The sequence below is a fragment of the Trachemys scripta genome, chromosome 1 (assembly GCF_013100865.1).
Source record: "Trachemys scripta elegans isolate TJP31775 chromosome 1, CAS_Tse_1.0, whole genome shotgun sequence".
Taxonomy (NCBI): domain Eukaryota; kingdom Metazoa; phylum Chordata; order Testudines; family Emydidae; genus Trachemys; species Trachemys scripta.
The window spans coordinates 105639057-105656741 of NC_048298.1; the positions used below are offsets into that span (position 1 = coordinate 105639057).

General features: G+C 41.1%; 1 protein-coding gene across 10 annotated transcripts in view; it reads left to right on the top strand.

The window, feature by feature from the left end:
- Positions 1-2852: 2852 nt before the first annotated feature.
- CAPRIN2 (caprin family member 2) overlaps positions 2853-17685 on the top strand; it is a 62153-nt gene continuing 47320 nt past the window's right edge. For 8 of the 10 annotated variants that reach the window (XM_034780294.1, XM_034780348.1, XM_034780321.1 and 5 more), the window contains exons 1-5: positions 2946-3053; positions 4439-4704; positions 7953-8015; positions 14128-14214; positions 16903-17141. In XM_034780294.1, coding sequence (XP_034636185.1) covers positions 3050-3053; positions 4439-4704; positions 7953-8015; positions 14128-14214; positions 16903-17141 — 659 coding nt within the window. In that variant the 5' untranslated portion in view covers positions 2946-3049. Of the gene's footprint in view, positions 2899-2945; positions 3054-3183; positions 3959-4438; positions 4705-7952; positions 8016-14127; positions 14215-16902; positions 17142-17685 lie in introns of those variants that run through there. The other 2 variants (XM_034780303.1, XM_034780312.1) reach the window with 2 other exon arrangements.

Consider the following 17685-nt stretch of genomic DNA (forward strand, 5'->3'; position numbering starts at 1 on the left):
TCTTGAGTCTTGTGCACTGAATGAGGTGGGAGTCTTGTGAAACAAATAGCATGCAATTATGTAATTAAAGGCTGTATCATAATACATACATACCAAGGGTCCCAATTAAGGTCACCGAGGCAATTCTGACATTTCCTAACATTTGAGTACTTGACTTGGCAACCTTAATAATGTTCTTGTAATACAGTTTTTTTTGTGTTCAATATTATAAAGACTAAATATATGCACTTTAACTTCACAAAGAGTCTCAACCTCAAACAACCTGTTTGCTTTCCATTCATTTCAGAATGAAGTTCAAAACATATCATTGGTTTTGAAATCCGGCATGGACTTATACCAGTCTTCCTCACAGATCTTTTTTCTCTTTTGTGCAATTTCCCAACTTCAAAGGTTCATTATAGAGTATTTTTTCCACCCATCCTTACCATTTCTAGGCTAATTCCAGTTGCCTTTCTCTGTATTAATTATTATTGTTTTTGTATTATTTGAGAATTAATTTTATAATTACATTGCAGGGATTTGGACCCTTTGTGCTAGATTCTGTACAAACATATGCAAAGAGGTAGTCTCTGCCCTAAAGAGATTGCAATCTAAAGCCTAGCTTACATTTAAAACTTAGTTTGACATAACCTATGGCACTCAGGGAGTGTGCACCCCTGAGTTCTGTAGGAATGCCGTCTTAACGTCTGGTGTAGATGCAGCTAGCTTGATGAAAGAATGCTTAGGGAGGTGGTATTCCTACAGCAACAGAAAACCTCCTTCCATCACTTTAGGCTGCATCAGTTATGTCAGCATAGCTAGGACATCATAGTTATGCCACTATAGCCCCCATAGTGTAGACATGGCGTAAGTCTCTGAGCCTAGAAAGATGTGCCAGCTCATTTTTGTGCACCCTATATGAAATCCTGGCCCCATTGAAGTCAACAGCTAAACTCCTATTGACTGCAGTGGGGCCAGATTTCACCCTGTGCATAGTTAAGACTAATCATGGTGTAAAAACTTAAGCATTCCTGTAATTCTTTGCAAGACCAAGAAAATCATATAGTGCTCACTGCCAGAGGGAACAAGACTGAACATTGGTCTTATCCAGAAAGGAAAATCTTAAGGCATGGATCCAGTATTGCCAACCCCAAACATTCAAAAATCTTGAGTCAGACTCCCCAAAATAATGAGATTGACTTAAAAATCATGAGATTTCTAAAAATGAAAAAAAGGGGATCTTTTTATGGGTCGGGTCATATTTTCAAGCTTTTCTCCACAATTATGAAGGATAGATATTTGCTTTTTATTTAAATGACCGCTGAGATTCTCATGTAATCATTTGACTCCAGGAGCTTGGGCTCTAAGAAAAAACACCAAATATACAAGATGTGTGATAAAAGAGCTGGCAACTCTGCAGATCCTGCCATTGGATCTGTGTGAGCAGACCTCTTTCCAGGATTGGGGTCTATGTTTTCTATTCTCCTACTCTCTCTCTGATCATCCAGCACCAACCTCCTACTTCTCTACACAATCTCTCAGTTGTGTGATAGCCTCCTTTTCTGCAGTTCCTCTATATTAGAGAAACAAAGTGGCACCTGTCCAACATAATATCTGAAAGACCGGTCTGGAAAAACCTTCTTGAATCCTTATTGATTCTCCATCTTTTTTAAACAAATCTCTTGTTTATACCTCTTTATTTCACCCTCTCTCTCTGTACTATTCATTACTTTTTCAGGTGGTGCCGACAAAAAGTGAACCACAGAGAATGTAACTTCAGCTTATCCCTCCGGGCTTCCTAGAGTGTTCTGTCTTCTTCATTTTTCCTTGTCTATTCCATTGCAAGATTGCAAACTATATGAGGTAGAGGTTGGATTTTTATCCATTGTACAGCCCCGATCACATTGTCAGAGATTAACAAATGAATGTTATTTAACTTTGTGACTTTTATTATTTATTTTCAATTTTAATTTACTTGGTGCGGCTACTCACAATAATAAGCACTGCTCCAGCTAATTAGTGCTTGTATGATTGGGTCCTATGTATATAAGACACATTTATCCTTCCCATACAGATGATCAGCAACAGTAAAAGTTTCACTATGAGGCTCCATTCTGACCTGGATGAATCTCTCCTTGGTAGGAAAGCAATTTAGCTGCCATTAGAAATGGGCATGAGGCAAAATCCCAAATTCAAAGGCCCTCAGAGAGGAATTTTGTGCCTGGTCCCATCACTGTAATAGGCTGAACTTGTGTAGAAAGGGCACCTCCATTTCATATTTGAGCCTTTATAGAATAGAATTGGAATATATGTCATAATCTCCTGACGTAAGTTGCTCATGCACATGGACTGTGCTATAGGGAAGGAGCCACTTGGACTCACGCAAGAGTCATGACTCCTATTCATTGCATGACATTCAATTGTTACTTTTCTTCCCTGTGGAGGAAGTCATGGAGCTAAGGTCCTTTTCTGCACTGCATAGTCCCTCTGTCCTGGGCGCTCTGCTGAGGCTGCTGCCAGCTAAGGGGCCATGCGTGCTGATTTGTGCAATACTGGGCAGCAGCCTGAGACCCACCCAGCTCCCACCAGCTGTCAGGGAGCAGAGCCAGGAGCTGTAGCCCCGCCCCACTACCCCATAGGAGATGCAGGGGAATTAAAAAGGCGGTGGGTGCCATGCCCCTCCCCCCGCTCCCCTATAACGGTCCACCCGTCACGTGGCGGGCGGGGAGAGCGCGTGGTGGGGGCCGGAGGGACGGGGCAGATGGGCGGGCGCGAGGAGCCGGCGATTGGAAGGAGGGCGGTGACCTCACATGTAGGCTCCGCCCCTTCCCTCGTTTCTCCCGGCCGGCGGGGCGGGAGGAGGGTATATAAGGGGGGAGGCGGGCAGCAGGGCGGGCCGGAGCCTGTTCGGCTGGTGAGGTGAGGGGCGCCGGGAGGGAGGGGTTTATAGCGCCGGCTCCGGCGTCGCCGCCGCAGCAGCGTCCTCCTCAGCCCCGCGGTGGCAGCAGCGGACGCAGGCGGCGGCGCTGCTGAATCCCGGAGCCAGCTGCAGCGGCCGGTGCCTGGCGCTATGGGTGGGGATGGCTGCAGCAGCATCTCCCCGGACCCCCGCGGGCTCCTTCGCAGCCCCCCGAGCGTTGGGTGTCGCCCGCCCCGCGCGCACGGGGGCTGCTGGCGCTCGGCTCTGCCCGCCCCGCACCAGGGATGCGGCGGGGCGTCCTGCAGCTCTGCCTCGCGCTCCAGTTTCCCGTTCCAGGGGAAGGGCTCCGTGGGGTCCCGTGTGTTTATGATGATGGGGGGTGGCACCGGCTATCGAGGCTTCCTCTCTCCTCCCCCTCTAGTGTTGTGGGATGGGTGTGAGCCCAGGGCTGGGGGGACGGACAAAGCAGCCCCCCTTAAACTGCCCCCCCCTTGGCACCCTTTTGTGGCAGGCGCTGACAGCAAGCGCATGTATGATTGCAAGTTCCCCTCTTCGCCCTGTAGATCGTCATGAGGGGGAGCAGTGGTGCTTAATATCCGCTGATACTTTGCACCCCCAACTCTATTGCAGGTGGCTTGAGAAGGGAGTGATAAGGGAAGGGAAATCTGCTGCTTTTCCTATAAATTCGGTTTGGGGTTCCTGTGTGAGCCCCTTCCCTTACCAGGGCTTGGCCTGGTGGTTACAGGCAAAGTTAAGAATGAGCGTGATCGGTCATTACTAAAGACCTGTAGGTTGTGAATGTTGTATAGAAATGCCTACTGCTTTCAAGGTTAAATCCCTTTCCCTCCCCCCAAACTTGTTTTCTTGTTGCAGCCTAAAGATATTCTTGGGCTGTGGATGTAGGCTGATTCTTTCTCAAGGATGTTGCTGCTGCTTTGGCTTTAGGGCTAAAGCTTTCCTTTTACTAGGCAACTCCTCCTCTGCCTCTAATCAGTTGGATTTTAAAATGTGCATTGTTTTGTCCAAATGTTTTCTTGGGTTGCTTATAAGGTCATGAAGGTAAGGAGAGAACTGCATCAAACCACTTTAATAGGAGTTGGGAGGGAGGAGACTGAATCCTCAGTTACACCAGTTAAATGCATGTTTGTGTTGGCAGGTGGGAGTGGAATCTGCAGTTGCTTACTTGCAGTTTTTCCCTCTGTGATGAGTGCAGGGACTGGCCTAGTTTTTTACATGGCCACTCGTGTTTCTGGAATCATCCCCTGCCACTGCCTAATACTGCCTGCGTGAAGGATTTCTGTTATCTGGATGGGTGGGGAGATCTATACCATGTAAAGTTTCCCTGGTTTGAAGTTCCTGCTTCTGATATTCTCAAGGGAATGAGGAAGAAGAGATGGGGAAGTTTCTATGCTGATTTTTATATGGGTCTTTATTTCATGTTTTAAGGTTTTATTAGTGTAAATACTTATACTTACTAATAAAAATGCTCTAGTTCTAGGAAAGGGGAAGAGAGCTAAACAACCCACTTTTTTTTGGCAGGCCCATCTGTTTCAATGGTGCAGCTTTCCCAATCCCCTTTCCGTTGCCCGTCGCCTTCAGGCCACTCGGAAGGGGGGGAGGACAAAAGCATGAAGCCGGCCAAGCAGCAGGCAACCCCTGGCCAACCTGGGGAGAACCAGCCTCCCCTGAGCCCCCTGCAGTCTTCTCTGAACCCTGCTGCCACTCCTTCCCAGGCATATGAGACTTACATTGATAATGGACTTATCTGTCTCAAACACAAGATCAGGAATATTGAGAAAAAGAAGGTAACTTATTTCTTTGCTATGCTGAAGAAATTGATAATTAAATATCAAGTTTAAGTTACAGCTCCTCAATAGTAAACTTTAAATCCTGCTATAAGAATCTATTTTGCATACCTATAGAGTATAGAACATAATGGGTTTGCTGCAGCTAGTATAAAAAGATCAATAAAACCAGTTCATATTCAGCAGCATTTCTCAATAAGGTGTCCTCTGTTTGGGATTTTATCAGAGTAATATATAGCACTGTTGATTTTTGTACATTTTGGGTTTTGTTTAGATATATTTGAAAAGAGGAATCAGATTAGTTTAAAATTGCATATGTTTGTGTCTCAAATATGGAAGCAGAGTAAATGTATGTAGATGTCTGGATAAGGCAACTTCAAACCTCATTTGTTTTCTGCAGTAGTTGGTTTTGCTGTACAGCTGTTGTAGTTTTCAAAGAAGTATGGGCTGGATGAATGGACTGAAAGGTGGATAGAAAGCTGGCTAGATCCTCTGGCTCAATGGGTAGTGATCAATGGCTCCATGTCTAGTTGGCAGCTGGTTTCAAGCGGAGTGCCCCAAGGGTCAGTCCTGGGGCCGGTTTTAATATCTTTATTAATGATCTGGAGGATGGTGTGGACTGCACTCTCAGCAAGTTTGCAGATGACACTAAACTGGGAGGCGTGGTAGATACGCTGGAGGGTAGGGATAGGATACAGAGGGACTTAGACAAATTAGAGGATTTGGCCAAAGAAAACCTGATGAGGTTCAACAAGGACAAGTGCAGAGTCCTGCACTTAGGATGGAAGAATCCCATGCACTGCTACAGACTAGGGACCGAATGGCTAGGTAGCAGTTCTGCAGAAAAGGACCTAGGGGTCACAGTGGATGAGAAGCTGGATATGAGTCAGTGTGCCCTTGTTGCCAAGAAGGCTAATGGCATTTTGGGCTGTATAAGTAGGGGCATTGCCAGCAGATGGAGGGACGTGATCGTTCCCCTCTATTCGACATTGGTGAGGCCTCATCTGGAGTACTGTGTCCAGTTTTGGGCCCAACACTACAAGAAGGATGTGGAAAAATTGGAAAGAGTCCAGCGGAGGGCAACAAAAAATGATTAGGGGTCTGGAGCACATGACTTATGAGGAGAGGCTGAGGGAACTGGGATTGTTTAGTCTCCAGAAGAGAAGAATGAGGGGGGATTTAATAGCAGCCTTCAACTACCTGCAGGGGGGTTCCAAAGAGGATGGAGCTTGGCTGTTCTCAGTGGTGGCAGATGACAGAACAAGGAGCAATGGTCTCAAGTTGCAGTGGGGGAGGTCCAGGTTGGATATTGGGAAACACTATTTCACTAGGAGGGTGGTGAAGCACTGGAATGCATTACCTAGGGAGGTGGTGGAGTCTCCTTCCTTGGAGGTTTTTAGGGCCCGGCTTGACAAAGCCCTGGCTGGGATGATTTAGTTGGGAATTGGTCCTGCTTTGAGCAGGGGGTTGGACTAGATGAACTCTTGAGGTCCCTTCCAACCCTGATATTCTATGATTCTATGACAGCTTGACTAGTGTGCAAGAGAATACCCCTTTAATGGATTAAATTGGATTTACAAATAGAATTAGTTTAGTTAAAATCTAACCCATAATCAGACTTGTGGAAAACTTTGTATTCTACTTGTATTGATTATAGGCATCTAATATTAAAATCCAGTGATGCATGTAAAAGAACAGATTAATAAAATTGCTTTCTCTGACTCATAAGTGCAAGGTCATATTAAATATGTATTGCACTTCAGTTTTTATAGGGTTTGAGGTCTGGACTTCAGAAGCATATAGAATCTTGCAAAAAATTATTCAGCTTTTCATCTGTCATTTTGATTTAAAAAAATTTTAAGGCTCTATTAAAAAGCTTAGCAGTCTGTAAAGGAGCTGTCACTTTGAAGGACTCGAGGTGCACTTTTTTGTGGTTTAGTGTAGGTGAATGTCAGACAAATCTTAAATTAGGAGTTCAGACAACTAGATAATTCATAGCATTGCAACTGAAATGTTTGATTGAGATGGCACTTGCATTCTCAAACTGTTTTCAAACACTTGGGAAGAATCTTTTTCTATAAGTTCATTGAAAATCAGCTTTTTTTTTTTTTTTGCACCAGAGTTCAAACTTTTCATATTTTTGTGCTCTAAAATACCTTTTACTTCAAACCTGTATTTGACTAAATAACATGGGATATGTGTAGCTCATGCATTAGGCAGCAACCTAGTGCTCTTCCTTCTGTTGGAGTTTTTCCTCCAGCTTTAATTTCTTTAAAGCAATTCCGCATACTTTACAGTGGTATTCCATCTGCACAAATAAATTTAACCTTGGTATTTCCCTGGTATCCTTGATTCTTCCCTTGCATGTACATTACAGTAGGGCCTCTCACAGTTGTGCAAAAAATCAGTATAAATTAATATTCAGATAGGTAAGAGGATGCATTCTTTTCCTTAGCTGCTTATGCTCATAGTAGGTACATATAAGTAGTTAACGTTTTATTTGGCTGCATACCCTCAAGGGGTAGTATTCATTACTGTGGTTCATAGTACTGAATTTCTTAACTTGTGCAAGTCTAAGTTTGCAAAACTTATTAAGGCTAATGAAAAAGGAATCTTTGTAGCTTTTAGTATATAATGAATTAGTCAGGAATTTAGCAGAAATAACATGTAGTTCCTGCACTGAATATCTTTCTAAGCTAAACTAGATACAGAGGTAATCATGAGGGAGGAAAGGGCAGGATGAGGATTATAAAAGATAAGATTCTAAATATACTGCATATAGCACCTTGAAAGATCTTTGGGTTTTTGGGTCTGAGAATAAGGTAGTCAGAATAGGAGCCTATACTGGAGTGTAGCTCAGCTATGGAGCGCTAGAAAAAAGTGGCCCTCTGAAAGGAGGGATTTGAAGGAGTCAAGGTACCTATGTTACAGATAAAGGAAGCTAGTTAAAGGCCTAGGAAGCAATATGAAAGGCATGACCATGCAAGTGAGACCAAAGAGACAACAAGAAAAGAAGAAATGGCAGGCCATAAAGTAGGTAGTAATAGCTTAAATATAGGCAGAGTTGTGCAGTGCCTTGAAAGAGAAACTTGAATTTGGGGAAAAATGGACAGAACCAGTGACATTATTTTTAGCTGCAGCATGTCAACTTAAGCCCAGGATATACATGGGGAAAGCTGAATTTCTTTCCATGATGTCTGAATAATCCGTATATAACAGATGACTGATCGTAAATCTTTTCTTCATAGCTCAAACTTGAAGACTACAGGGATCGCCTGAAGAAGGGAGAAGCCCTCAATCAGGACCAGTTGGTGAGTTTGCTTACCTGTCTTGGTAAATGGTTTTGTGTAGGGTAATATTTGAAAGCTTCGAACATGTTGAAGATGAGGGTGAAGTTGCTGAGGAATCCTATTGCAGAACTGTTGTGGCAACTTCTATAAAGCCAGCATTGCTAAGCACCACCAGAAAGCTTGCATAATGGTATTCACAAAGCAAAATGAAATAGGCTTGCTTGTTGTAGACAAGCTGAAAAGTGACATTTGTGGGTTGCCCTAAAAATTTATCCTGTTTTTAACTTTCAAATTGGGTATTGAGGTAAACAAAGATCATTCCAGAGCAGGTGCCAAGTTCCATTTCTTTAAGCACATGATCTCCACCTGTCACTAAGTGCCTGTTGTGCTTTCAACCTGTCATCTGCAATCTTTCGGGTGGTATCCATAAAGGGTTTGTCTACCTTGGGGAAATTACATCATGTTAAAACATAACCCTCAGTTGTGGTAACTAAAACATGATAAATATGGCTTTGCACTTGGTGTAGACAGGGACAGTGATTTTAACTGTGATCCAATTGACATTAGCTGGTCATGGCTAACCTTAAATTAAGCCTAGTGTTAAAGTAATCCTAATGTCTTGTTTTCTGATCTCTTCAAGTTTGTGTTCTAACATGGTATAACTTCAGTGTAGACAAGTCCCCTGAGGCAGCAAAGCATTCCTGAGGCAGTCCATATAGCCTTGGCAGCAGAATTATCCCAAGGTGGTCTATTGGCCTAAAGGTCAGGAGCAGATTTATGGGTGGTTGTCCCAGTGTGATCAGTGAATATCTTCCATTGGGAGAGATGAGTCCAGGTGGAACCTTCATTGATGCAACTGGACTCTTGTTGTGCCACAACAGTTAACACCTTTATATAGGAAGCTAGCTGAGTTACTGGTCTAATGAAGGACATAGATACTGCTGCAAAGGGAAACTGGACACAATCAGTAGAAGGCTGAGAAATACAACCCTTGGCATATAATTTTTTTTAAACTGTCCCATGTTGTATGCTGTGGCCATCTTTCTGATCAAAATAGGTGGCAGCATGCTGACATATAGAATGTCAGATCAAAAGTTACACTAAGAAATGTAATGGGAACACTGAGTTATAGGTGACCTAGTTCAGGAAACTAGCTTTAATTTATTTAGTAGAAATATTATGTTGCCTCTGTTAAAAGGCAAACATCATTCTTTGGTTAGTGTCTAATGCCATTTTCACTGTTCTGCCCTCAATAAGATTGATTCTAGAACTTGTGTAATTCCAAAATTCCTAAAGGCATGCATTCTTTTGTTAATCTCCTTAACTGGTTAGTTCAATCTTTTGTGATATGGGAAGTGTAGACAAGTAAAGGGAGGGGGAAAAATCAAAATTGAGGGCTTGTTAAACTAGATCCTTTGGTTTATCACTTTGACCATCTGAATGGTCAATTTAGAATTTATGTAGTAAATAACAGTCCCTCTTTAAAATTATGGCTAAAAGATATTTAGCAAACTTGTGACAAAAATACCAGAATTGTTGTTCTTCATGGCAGTGCTTATTAAATTTCTGCTTCTTGGGTTATGTATCAAATACCACATCTGACTCTTAGCCCTAGTGTCTCAGTGCAGCAGCTTCAGATAACCCTGTGCCCCAATCCCCTGCCCCAGCCCTGAGCCCCCCAAACCCAGAGCTCTTTTCTGTACTCCAAACCCCTCATCCCTGGCCCCACCCCAGAGCCTGCACCCTCAGCCCAGAGCCCTGACTCCCTCCTGCACCTCAACCCCCTGTCCAGAGCCCCCTCCCACACCCTGAATCCCTCATTACCGGCCCCATCCCACAGCCCTCACCCCTGAACCCCTCCTACACTCCATACCCCTCATCCCCCAGCTCTGTTGGGTCGCAGGCATCAACAATTTTCTTCAACTGGGGCATCAGAAAAAAGTTTGAAAACCACTGTTTTAAGTAATACATACATGCAAATAATTTTATGGTACAAAGCCTGCTAGAATGAAGACAATTCCACAATTAATAATCATTACCAAATGTATTTAATCTTGTCTTTCTAACCCTTTTATTCTAAAAACATACTAGAAATGGAATAGGTGAGATTTCATTGTCTGAAGTGAAAAATAGACCTCTTATGTCTATCAAATTGTTCCAGTTACACTTGAAGTTCTGTGGGCTAGAGCCTGCTGTTAATGCAAGATTAGAGTTGCTGAGCACTCTGTTTCAATTGAGATTAATTGGAGTTAAGGCTATTGAGCAGGACTGGGTCTTGAGGAACCGCTTCTACTCTTCCTGTTTTTTTTCTTTAGGATTCAGTAGCCAAACATATTTTGAGGGTGGTCCTGGAAACACTTTTAAGGGGCTGTATCTACATAGAAAATTTAGGCTGTGGAATGAGGAAGGGAACATATAATGCTCCTAGTAATACTACTAATATGTAAATAATCCCCTTGCATTATTTGCAACTTGCACATTACAACACTGAATCTGAAAATGACTAGATAAGTGAAACTAAAACCACTGACTTTCATTTTTCAATCTGAGATGCGAATATAGTGATGTCAACATTTTAAGTTAGTTTAGAAGTGGCCTTTTTAACACTTTCAGTAATTTAAAAATGAGAATTTAAAAAATTCATTCTCACTATAGGTCTTTAATAGACAACTAAAAACCAGAAGACTAAGATGACTGAAGTACTGGGAAAGCCTGTATCAAATATGACTGACAGCATTTTGTGTAACAAGCTTTAACCATAGTATAATTTTTTATTTTTAAATGTAAAAAGCTGTCCTACACCAACCTCGTGCTAACATTCCCTTTCAGGGAAAATTTCCTCTTCCCCTGCAGCAAGAGGATTGAGAGAAACTCACATCTGAGTTTCTTGGATGGAATTTTCATAAATACTAATATTGTGTGTGAGTGCTCCCCTTTCATCCTGGCTACTCCACCTCTGGAGTAGAGCAGCTTTTACAGTCAGCCATGCATCACCCCAATATTGTATACCCTAAGGGACCAATCAAGCTCATTTAAGGATCTGTCATGCTCCCCACTTTCTGAACAAGTGTGCATATGATCAGCTTGCTTTACCAGGGACTGTTACTTTCAAATTAATCTCTTCTGTTATTCATGGGGCCAAGTCTGTCATTTCTGAAATGAAACATGCATTTAGTGTTCACTAGCTGGGGAAGACTGAGCCCTAATTTATGGGGAAAATTCACTCCAGGTGGTGGTCTGTAGCTCCCTATGGATCAAAAGAGTTTGTGGTTGGTTGCCTTTACCTTAACTGCTCTGTGGGCTGAACAGAGTTTCAATGCTGCCACTCTAGCTCTTTATCTCTTAAATTCACAGATTACATTTAATCTAGTTTTCAAGAGACCTCAAATGTTAGCTCCCAGTATATTACACAAGAAATTATCAATGTTAAACTTACTTTTCTAATGACTCTAGTATGATTCATCAGAAAGGAAGATGAAGAGCCACTTATTGACTACAAATTAGCCTGAAGTACTGTAAGCCATTCAGCCTGGTGTCTTGTACACTTCTACGTGACTAAGGCTCCTAGGTGCTATTGTAATAAGAGTAATAAATATGATTAACATTTCAGTTTCTTGTATTTAAGTTTATTGTGCACCCTATAATAAAACTTGTTTCCCCTCTTGCTTATAGTTAATGTGTTTGCATGTGCCTCTAATCTATTAGATTAGGGCAGGAGGTACAATTTACATTGCAACTTCTACTATGTTCAAATTCTACTATTTGTTCTGAGATTAATTTTAGAGACATACATGATGGAGGCTAGTTTCAAAACAAACTTTCTCAAACTTACTGGGAGCATAAGCTTTCGTGGGTAAGAACCTCACTTCTTCAGATGCATCTGAAGAAGTGAGGTTCTTACCCACGAAAGCTTATGCTCCCAGTACTTCTGTTAGTCTCAAAGGTGCCACAGGACCCTCTGTTGCTTTTTACAGATTCAGACTAACACGGCTACCCCTCTGATTTCTCAAACTTGAGATCAAGAACTCTACTTCATGCTGAGTGGAAACCAAGTAGGGGCATCAGTGTTAAATTAACTAGTATTTGCTTGGGGAACTCATTTCTGTCCAAAGGCAAGCACTATAGTGTTGTAGTAGTACAGGTCTGTTGCATCTTACGCGCATTTAACATGCGCGATTTCAACTTTATGCAGTCAGCAAAAACAAAAAAGAGAAAAACAGTTAATACTATACCTGTAGTGCGGGTGATTTCGCCAGCCATTGAACTCAATGGGGTTTTGGCTATACGCGGTTTTCGCTTTACGCACTAACTGCGGAACGGAACCCCCGCGTAAGATGAGACAGACCTGTAGCATCTTTTTGAAAAGATTAAGTGATTAAGGATCAACTTAAAATCATATTTCTAATTGGAAATTGGCATTACATATGAGCATGACATTGATATAATATGATCAAATTTGGCCTATTGGGGCCTGGTCTTAAAATTCTTGCCTTAAGTGAAGTCCTTAGAATTAAACAGTTGATTTAAACAGTGACATCTCTTAAAATTATGGGCAGAAATACAAATTGAAGCTAAAGTAAAATTTCCCAGATAGTTTGTGCTCTGTTTTAAATTGTTGAACACAATTAAACTGGTGCCTAAAAGGAAAGGACTGCTTACTTTTATGCAAGTACAATTGATGGCAATATACTAGCTCTTCTAATTCTAAATGCTTCTTGCCTTGGTAAATATCTGAGCAAGTATAACCAACACTTAATCTTTTATTCTTGGCGTTAACTGAACTGAGATTGTAAAGAATACAAAGAACACAGGCTCCAAATTGAGGTGCTCTACAACTGACTTGACAGCATCCCTTTAATCCAACTTTAAAGCTTCACATTATATATTACCAATAGTCTAGACCAGGGGAAGGCAACCTATGGCACATGTGCCAAAGGCAGCATACAAGCTGATTTTCAGTAGCACTCGTGTTGCCCGGATCCTGGCCACCGGTCCGGGGGGCTCTGCATTTTAATTTAATTTTAAATGAAGCTTCTTATACATTTTAAAAACCTTATTTACTTTACATACAATAGTTTAGTTATATATTATAGACTTGTAGAAAGAGACCTTCTAAAAACGTTAAAATGTATTACTGGCACACGAAACTTTAAATTAGAGTGAATAAATGAAGACTCAGCACGCCACTTCTGAAAGGTTGCCAACCCCTGGTCTCGACTAACTGCTTTCACTCTGGATCTCATGTAATAGCAAAATGCTGTAATGTTTAATTTAGAAATACTGCAGGTATTACTACCGCCAAAGCACTTATGGAACTTAATAAAACTTGACAATTCATATTATTGGGGTTGCAGTAAACAAGTTCCATGAAACATAGACTTGGGAGTTCAGCAACCAGACAGTGTACCTTAAAAGTGATTATTTCAGAGAAGCTCCATTATCTAGTCTCGAATGAGAACTAAACTTTGGTTAGAGGTGTTAGAGAAGCAGACAGGAATTCCTTTTCCAGGCGTGACTTCTATAAGTAGACTAATTTCCAAAAGCATTCTATGAACATGAAGTTAGCTGTATTGTACACCTTTTTAAAGGGACATAACTTGAGTTAATTTGAAGTTAAAAGTAGCTTCAGATACTGTTCCCTTGTGAGCTTCTGTGGTTATAAAATTGCTTTTGTATCTTGATGCATTTTCTCTCTGTGGTTCTGACTTAAACTAAAGGGAAAGATGAATAATACAAATTTACGATAGTGCCCAAACTTCCCAGTCAGGATAACGTAGCATCACACTAAACGTCCTACAAACCTGTATGAAGGGACAGTCCCTGTCCTGGAGAGTTTACAGTTAAGAATATGGGGAAATGGTGAAAGTGTCTATACAATAGTCAGTCCAAAAAATGAGTTTCTTACTAACCTCAGGTATGGTAATCTTGGATGTTACTTGTAACAATAGGAAACATTTTCATGTGAAGTTACTTAAAAGGTGGTGATCGTATAAACAAAATTGAACCTGTAATAAAAGCTGTATAATTTAGCCTCACAGTTGAAATAAAGTTTACTATGAGAATTGTTAGGATTTAGCCACAGACTAAACATATATGATAAATGCACTGCTAGTTTGATATCTGCTTATTGCAGGAGGCAGTGGAGAAATACGATGAAGTGCTACACAACTTGGAGTTTGCCAAGGAGCTTCAAAAGACTTTTTCTGGACTTAGCCAAGATGTAAGTAAAATCTACTCTTTTGTGCTCTAAACCTCTGTAAAACAATAAGATACATGGTTACACAAAGCTTCTGAACTTTTGTCTAAGGTACTAATCTAAAAAGATGGAGCTGGTAGTCATGACTTACAGATAGTCTTCATTTTCTAGAATGCAAAGCTTGTATTTCTAGCTTTCTAATTTTGATTTTATGGCTAGGTAACATTAACATGTAGAACAGCAGGATAGCCTCAATCTAATAATTAACTGTAAAGCAGAAATTTTGTCTTGAGGTGAAAATGTGGTCAAGGTATAGGATCACTTTAGATATTTGCATATACTGTAGCTAGAACATGAAGGCCAGTGATTTAAGAGCATCTAGTCTCATAAAACTACTGCTCAAATATGTACCCCAAGTGCAGTCAACTTTAGATGATTCCAGGATGTTCTGGTTCAAGTGGACAAGGATCAACTTGTACAATAACCACCCTTTTTGGCGGTCTGAGTTTCAGGACTGAATTCTCAGTTCTTAGTGGGCCAAGTGCAGAAGTTCACTGCAGAACCTAGATTCTACTTCACCCGTATGCAAAAGGCAAAGAACTCAGTTTCCACTCCTGCCAGGCGACATAGCTTCAGGCACAAAATAAACAGAAAAGTGATGGAAATATTGGGTATGAGAAGCCAAAAACACTAACTCAAAATTACTCAGTATTTGGGGCTCATACACATGCTCACGTTCCAGAACTGGGACTGTTACTTCACTTTACAAAGCCTTTGCCCATTAGGTGAGACTTTGAGGTTCTCTTGAGTAGAAGTTAGCAGGTACAACTTAATCCTTAGGCTAGTGAGAGAACAGTGAATGGTAAGCAGAGGGTTAAAAGACTGTTTCTAGAGTACTTGAGTCCTGGAAGTTGCTACATGCATAAGTTGGGTTCTTATAGTCATTATTAGTTAAACTTCTGGATGTAACTTGTACTCCTCTGTATATTTCACTCAAATTGAACTTGTACTGTTTAAGAGGCTTTCCTGTTTTTTAAGAATATTTACTTCTCCATGTTGCTGTTGCATGTAATTGTATGTTCTTCCCTGGGGTATATTAGATTACAAGATGTTTACATGGAAGAGTTAAAAGCTATAATAGCTAATTATTCTCTTATATTGAAGCATAATCACTGGATTCTCACGTTTTCCTTCTATTTTCTTTTTTACTAAGTCTGGGTTCTGCAAAAACCTGCTAAAGCTTAATGTTCCAGAAGTGAGCACTAGGCAAAATAACTCCTTGTAGCCCTTCCATGTTAAGTGATGTTCCTTTATTACACTGCTGCAAATCAAAGTCCTGAAATATTACTGCTCAATAGTTAAATAGAACAACTTTGGTGTATTTTTACTTCTGGAATGATTTGGAAATCACTAAATTTTTTTGCTGCAGAACTTGATACAGGTGTGCCACAAAGTGTTGGAAGGGCCTTGTCACAGAATACACTGGGGAACTACATGTTACCTAAATGACTTCTGCTATGACTCTTGCAATTAAATGTTTGTCTTGTGTCAATACAGGAAAATCAAGCAAGTATTTGTGGGTTTCTGGTGTAGTATGACAACTAGGAACTTCTGTACTGAAGTATTCTTTCAGTAGTAAATAGGAGTAATATGATTTACAATATGAAACCTTTCCTTGCATTTTTGACCATTTTTGCATTCACTGTATAGCATATTCATAATTACATATTTTAACATGTAATTACAGTAATGTAAAATCTAGCTGAGAAGGGCAAAATGCCACTGATTCATGATGTAATTTTCCATAGCAGATGGGCCCCACACTACAAGAAGGATGTGGAAAAATTGGAAAGAGTCCAACGGAGGGCAACAAAAATGATTAGGGTTCTGGAGCACATGACTTATGAGGAGAGGCTGAGGGAACTGGGATTGTTTAGTCTCCAGAAGAGAAAAATGAGGGTGGATTTGATAGCAGCCTTCAACTACCTGAAGGGGGGTTCCAAAGAGGATGGAGCTCGGCTGTTCTCAGTGGTGGCAGATGACAGAACAAGGAGCAATGGTCTCAAGTTGCAGTGGGGGAGGTCCAGGTTGGATATTAGGAAACACTATTTCACTAGGAGGGTGGTGAAGCACTGGAATGTGTTACCTAGGGAGGTGGTGGAGTCTCCTTCCTTGAAGGTTTTTAAGGCCCGGCTTGACAAAGCCCTGGCTGGGATGATTTAGTTGGGAATTGGTCCTGCTTTGAGCAGGGGGTTGGACTAGATGACCTCCTGAGGTCCCTTCCAACCCTGATATTCTATGATTCTATATGGAATTCATGATACAATTGAAATCATGTTTTTTGATTAGCACTCAAAGTAATTTAACTTCATAGCTTGCAAACTTCAAATACATCACTGGCTTATTATATATTACTTTTTATGTTTTAGTCTAGGCCAAAGAGGAAATTGGCATCAAGTGAAGGGTTAGAAACTAAGGGTCAGATTTGCAAAGGTATTTAGGCACCTAAAGATTCAGCAACATGCTTAGTGTGATTTACAAAAGTGCCTAAATATGGGTTAGATGCTTTTGTAAATCCCAGTAACACTTCAGTGCATCTTTAGGTGCCTAACTACCTTTGTAAATCTGGCCCTCCAGTTTCTAATTTGCAGTCCAGCACCCAATCAGTTATCATACTGTCTAGTGAGCCAACTCACTCTTGTATTCTAACAGCTGCTGAGAGCACAGAGGAAGGCTCAGAGACGGGATACTATAATGAAGCTTGAAGCAGAGAAGAAAAAGCTGCGTACAATACTGCAAGTCCAGTATGTGCTGCAGAACTTCACTCAAGAGCATGTTCAGAAAGACTTCAAAGGTGGCTTGAACGGTGCAATATATTTGCCTTCTAAGGAACTAGACTACCTCATTAGATTTGCAAAACTGACATGCCCAGAAAGAAGTGAGAACCTGAGGTAGGTTGCCTTTTTTCTCACTAATCAGTCTCCCATGTCATATACTAGAATACCTGTGTAATGGTCTCAAATAAAATGTATAGCATGTTCTAAAAAACTTTAAACAGTTTATTGGAACAGCAATTTGGGATCTGACACATAGTGGGATTACCACTTCATGTTTGCACATGTGCAATTAAATCTTGGTGTCTGTGCCCAGTGCATATAGTGGTCAGACTTTTTCCTTCAGCAGTACTCGTTGGGCAGCTCGAGCTCCCCCTGTTGCTATGTGCCACTGCATGCAGGTATAAAGGGCAGAGCTGTCCCTAAGCCTGTTATTTCTTGCCACCGCAACTGTCATTGGAACCCTATTCAAACAGTTTGTTCGTTCTCTCTCTCAGCTTTTTGTATATAATAGTGTATATAATATAGTTCGTTTGATCAGTCTGGTTAGTATAAATCTTAGCTGTTTTTTTTTTTTAAACTTTTTTGGGCTGGTGGGTTTTTGCATTTCCAGGTTTCTTCTGTGTACGGTATTGAGGTATTCCCCATGACTGATTCAATA